At 37.7% G+C, this 6,002-nt stretch overlaps 1 protein-coding gene across 3 annotated transcripts in view; it reads left to right on the plus strand.

The window, feature by feature from the left end:
* Samd8 (sterile alpha motif domain containing 8) overlaps positions 1 to 5,299 on the plus strand; it is a 62,893-nt gene extending 57,594 nt beyond the window's left edge. For all 3 annotated transcript variants that reach the window (XM_070020653.1, XM_070020651.1, XM_070020652.1), the window contains exons 5-6: positions 4,623 to 4,773; positions 4,946 to 5,299. In XM_070020653.1, coding sequence (XP_069876754.1) covers positions 4,623 to 4,773; positions 4,946 to 5,250 — 456 coding nt within the window. In that variant the 3' untranslated portion in view covers positions 5,251 to 5,299. The remainder of the gene's footprint in view (positions 1 to 4,622; positions 4,774 to 4,945) is intronic.
* The last annotated feature ends 703 nt before the right edge of the window (positions 5,300 to 6,002 follow it).

Raw genomic sequence — 6,002 nt, forward strand, 5'->3', positions numbered from 1 at the left:
ATGTATTCCTAAATTGCCCATTTGAGTTTCTAGGCCACTTATTTGGACAAAGATACTTTCACATTTCTAAATAATTTGACTTTTTTCTGAAGAATGACATTAAGCCTTCAGGTATGTTTCCTTTGGGTTCCACATACATTGATAATGAGTTTATCATTCAAAAACGGTCATCAGAGTGGTACTCATATGTCTATAGGCTTCTCTGTCAGACATTTCTGGCCTTTTGCTAAAACTCATTCTTTTGAAACCACAAAAGAGAAGAAATTTAAACTCTGCTTTTGAAATTAGATTAGGAAAGAAAATAAATGTAAGACCTAGTTATTTTAATATTTTGTATAAAACACAAATATATATTACGTTAAAGTAGACATGAATATATATTACATTAAAGGAGACTGTTCAGAGCAACATTTAGTATTTTACCATGAAGACAGTGTAACCTTATATTGACCCCATTCTTTGGCTATGTCTATTTTTCCCTGTAAGGAAAATAGGCAGGGGCTGAGAAGATGGCTCAGTGGTAGAGCGCTTGCCTTGCATGCCTGAGGCCCTGGGTTTGATTCCTCAGCACCACATAAGAAAAAAGAAAAAAGCCGGAAGTGGCGCTGTGGCTCAAGTGGTAGAGCGCTAGCCTTGAGCTGAAGAGCTGAGGGACAGCGCCCAGGCCCAGAGTTCAGGCACCATGACCAGACCCAAAAAAAGAAAAAAAAAGAAAATAGGCAAACACTGTAAGCACTGTAAACAATATAAACAGCAACTGTAAACAGCCTTTGACAAAGGTTGATCTAAAACTCAAAGTAGAGTAGTTTTTTACTGCTATTAATTTTGTGCACATGGATTTTCCCACTCCTTGTCTGCTATCTGATACATAAAAGATTATATCTGATAATTTTATGGTCTTTTAAAAATATTTAAATGTGGGTTAGGGTTAGGGTAAAAAAATAAAGAATAAAAAATAAAAATATTTAAATGTAATCTGCTTTGAATGTATTTCTTGTATGCAGAGTGAAAGTAAGACTAGAACAGGAAATAAGTTGGCAATAGACTAACAGGAGAAAAAGTCATACAGACTTACAGAAGCTCATCAGCTATCACAAAGTATGAGACTTGCCAGATGATTAAAGTTCCCATCTTGCATTACACAAAGCAAATAAGACTTGGGGTTCTCAGAGAAGCAGCCCTAGAGGGAGGTTCAGGAGAGAGGAACTACATGACCATCAAAGGCTATCTTTGTATGCTTGGTTTTGTTTTTGTTTTGAGACAAGGTCTTGCTGTGTACTTCAGGGTGGCCTTGAGCTCTCTGAGTAGCCCAGGCTAGCCTTGACTTTGTTTTCTTTCCTCAGACAACTGAATGCTGGGTTTGTAGTCATGTGCCACCACATTCAGCTAAAGGTGGTCGCAAATAAAGTTTATCTCATGATGCCACCTGTGGTTCCTTCTGTCTGGGATAGGTATCAGATCCCCAATCTCGTCTTCCTAGAAGGTCTTTCCTAGGCTCACTTCAGAGAAAATCTCAATTTGGTGTGTATATGTTGCTTATGTTTACTGATAGCTGTAAAATTCTTTTACCAAAGAAAAGATTTTTTCCCCTATGTTTCTGTTTGCAATTTCTCTGAATAACCAGTTCCAAATATCCCAAGTAAGTATATTTGGAGTTAGGTATTTTACTCTTCTACAAAACAAGAGATTTTCCTGTTACTGAAGGATGTAATTTTAGAGCAGCCACTAAAAGAGAAGGATGGGTGTATATGTAAGGCTGAAAAGTGCTACAAAAGTAAATTAGATACCATTTCTCTACAGTGTGAGCAGTATTTTTCTGTCTCTGGTGACTCTTTTCCATTATCACTTATATATGGGTATTTCTATTCAAATCTGCCCTAAATACTGTTAATTGCTTTGATTATATTATAACCTACTTATTGACCTGTATTATTTTCAATAAGCATTAAAAATAGAAAATTAAGGAGATAGCAGCCAGCAATGAAAATTCCTTAAACTGAACTCTGTAATTTTCTTTGTAATTAATAAGTTGCTTGAAATCACAGAACCAAGACAGAATCAACAATATTCCTTTTTCTGAAATTTAGGAATACCTAAAGCAAATTTCTATGCCTGTCTGATTAGAGTATCCTATTCATTCTGCTTTTTTCCCTTTTGATTTTCTATAAAAATATACCAGATATTTTAAATGGAAAAGGATGGGAGACTTACTGAATATCACTGTTCCTTGTTCTTGTGAGATAGTTTCCTAACAGTTTCTTCTCTACATGATTTTTACTTTCTTAAGTGTAACATCTTTTTGCACTTTTTTTTTGTCGGTCGTGGGGCTTGAACTCTGGGCTTGGGCGCTATCCCTGTGCCCTTCAGCTCAAGGCAAGCGCTCTACCGTTTGAGCCACAGCGCCACTTCCAAGTATAACATCTTTTTTTTTTTTTCCTTGGGTCTGGACATGGGGCCTGAACTCTGGGCCTGAGTGCTGTCCCTCAGCTCTTCAGCTCAAGTCTAGCGCTCTACCACTTGAGCCACAGCGCCACTTCCGGCTTTTTTCATTTTGCTTATTGGTGCTGAGGAATCAAACCCAGGGCCTCAGACATGCAAGGCAAGCGCTCTACCACTGAGCCATCTTCCCAGCCCCCCAAGTGTAACATCTTATATACTGATTATGGCAGTCATGAAAAAACCAAATGACATATATTTGTTAATACTTTCTTTTTCTCTAGTAATAAATTTGCTACCTCTCTGACTCAGCTGAGGCAGAAAGGTAAACAAATCAGAGCAGTGTACAATCAGCAAGTAAGATTTTCCTCCCTCTCTCTTTCATGATGGTATGGTGATTGTGATGGTACTGAACTCAGGGCAAGGCAAACACTTTGCCACTTGGGTTGCACCACCAGCCTAACAGTTGAGATTTCTGATGAGGTTATGACATCTAATAAAGTTGTTGTTTTTGTTGTTGTTGCTTGTTTTTGTTTTTGAGAGGAGCAGTATTAGCCACAGTAGAATCTTTTGGGGGGGGTTAGATATGGTTCATGCCTGTAATCCCAGATATTGGAAAGTGGAAGTAGAATGGTTGTCTGAAGCAGGCCTAACAAAATCATGAGACTCTTATCTGAAAAACAAATGAAAGCAAATAAGGGTTCTGTGTGTAGCTCAAGTGGCAGAACACTTGTCTATAAGTATGAGCCCCTGAGAGTTGAAACCTTAGTGCTGCCAAGCAAAGACAAATGGCTTTGGAATTGGATTCCCAAGTGCATGTCCTGACTTTATTACTTCCTAGTTGTGTGATAGCCGTTTGCTCATCTGCAAATTGAATTACTTTATAGAACTTTTTCAGAGATTACGTCTAGTAGCATATTAAAGATTTATCAGTATGCTTTGTATATAATAAATGGATATACAATTTTAGCAGCTTTTCATAACATTTTTATATGTTGAGTGCCTTTTTTTTGGTCAGTGCAGGACTTGAACTCTGGGTTTGGCCAATGGTCCCTGAGCTCTTTAGCTCAAGGCGAGCACTCTACCACTTGATCCATAGTGCCGTTTCCGGTTTTCTAGTGGTTATTTGGAGATAAGAGTCTCATGAACTTTCCTGCCAGGGCTGGTTTTGAACTGCAATCCTCAGATCTCAGCCTCCTGAGTAGCAAAGATTACAGGCATGAGCCACCGGTCCCCCAGCCTGTTGAGTCCATTTTAAAAAGTAACTCTCCTCCTCTTCTTAAGCTATTCTGAGCTCAAGCCTTTCCTCAAAATGTTTGGTGTTTTTTTTTTTAAGTGTATATATAAGAGTTGAGAGCTGGAAATTCAAAATGGCTGGTTGGTAATAAGCATGAAGTCTGAATATAGGTAGTTCAGGCCTAGCATGATAACTATAGAATAGTCATCAGAAACCTATTAGTCTCTACCTTTAGTCTATCCTACCTAATAATTGGCTTGCATCTTCAAGGCCACTTGTGGTCCAGGGTAGCTGCTAGAGCTCCAGCTATCATGTCTGAGGAACAGACCTAAAGAAGGAAAGACATAATAGTAGAAAAGATTTCCTGAGCTATTATCTCATTCCTTTATAAATCTCCTCTGAGAAATCCTTTATAATTGGGGGGGTTGGGAGGATGGGAAGGGATGGGAAGGGGAAACAAAAGAGGAGGCTGCAATGCTTGATAAGAAATGTACTCATTATCTTGCACATGTAATTGTAACCCCTCTTTCACAATAAAAAAAAGAAATCCTGAATAATTATTCTTACATCTTATTACAAAATTTGGCCACATCTAGCTGCAAGAGATGCTGGAAAATGCAGTGTGTCTAGCACTAATGTTCTAATAATATTGAACTAAAAACTTAGAGATATTCTTGTGTTATAATAACCTGTTTATTATAAAGGAGTTTGCATTACAGTGATTCCACTTAATTCTCACATTTCTTTCTGGATATAGCCAAATTTTGACCATTCATTCTTGAAATAAATGTGGAATTAATTAGGCTAGGACTAATTAGATTAGGACCCTGGTTGCTTTTGATTCGATTATTTCTAAGTCATTCCTCATTTGAGTTTCTCTGGGAATGGATGTTGGGAAACTTTTATCTCCCTTAGTGGTTGAAACACTAAACTGTAGCTTTCTTTATAGATATATGGCAGTGTATGGGAGAAATTACACCGAGCCTTTGCCATTTGGAGTGGCTTTGGTATGACCCTGACTGGCGTGCATACTTGTGGAGATTACATGTTCAGTGGCCACACTGTTGTCCTAACAATGCTGAATTTCTTTGTCACAGAATGTAAGTATCTCTTTAATTCTGTACATGGTAGACAATTAACTATAGGGGAGGCTTGGGGAGGGTCTAAAATCCTATATAAAGAGCATACTAAACAGCCTAGCCTAAGAATTATGTGTCTTAAAAGCACTGGAAGGAATGTAGTCTTAAAATGATATTTCTGTCTTTTCCATAGATACACCAAGAAGCTGGAATTTCTTACATACTTTATCCTGGGTTCTCAACCTCTTTGGAATCTTCTTCATCTTGGCTGCTCATGAACATTATTCAATTGATGTGTTTATTGCCTTTTATATAACAACAAGACTCTTTTTGTACTACCATACCCTGGCCAATACCAGAGCTTATCAGCAGAGTAGGAGAGCAAGAATTTGGTTTCCCATGTTTTCTTTTTTTGAATGCAATGTTAATGGCACAGTACCTAATGAATATTGTTGGCCATTTTCAAAACCAGCAATAATGAAAAGACTAATTGGATGAAGACTGTATCTTCTTTGTAATGAGTTCATGGTTAAATACATAGTTGTTAAAAATGAGTAACTTTGCTTTCTCTCCCAGGTTGTTCCTGGATGTCTGAATGTATTGCATCTTGGCTTACATGTTGACAGATTTGCTAGTTCTGAGCAAGCCTGTAATTATTTAAAAAAAAGAAAACAAAAAAACAAAAAAAAAGAATGATTAAGAGTTCTTACTTAGTTGTTTGAACAGAAAGGTTAAGTAGAGTTTTTCTGCCCTTTCACTTTAGGAAGACATGTTTGATTCTTGTCAGGCTATTACTCTTACTTATTGAGTATTTGCTTAATGAATGAACGTAAGCAAACCAATTTTAACAGCTTGTTGGCTGAAGAGTTTTTATTGATTTCTAGTAGGACTTCAGTTAAGAAATAATACTTTTTTAGCCTCTTTATTATCTTCAAAAGGAAAACACCTTACTAAGTGAACACTACTTGTTCTTTGAGCTAATCTCTATGTCTATCTAGAAAGTGTTTTATTAACAAATTTTTTTTTTTTTTTAGTCCGGTCATGGGGCCTGAACTCTGGGCCTGGGCGCTGTCCCTCAGCTCTTCAGCTCAAGGCTAGTGCTCTACCACTTAAGCCACAGCGCCACTTCCGGATTTTTTTCTTTTTGCTTATGTGGTGCTGAGGAATCGAACCCAGGGCCTCGAGCATGCAAGGCAAGCGCTCTACCACTGAGCCACCTTCCCAGCCCTTAACAAATATTTTTTGCTTTC

The sequence above is a fragment of the Dipodomys merriami genome, unplaced genomic scaffold (genome assembly GCF_024711535.1).
Source record: "Dipodomys merriami isolate MVZ:Mamm:240054 unplaced genomic scaffold, mDipMer1.0.p SCAF_14, whole genome shotgun sequence".
Classification (NCBI taxonomy): domain Eukaryota; kingdom Metazoa; phylum Chordata; class Mammalia; order Rodentia; family Heteromyidae; genus Dipodomys; species Dipodomys merriami.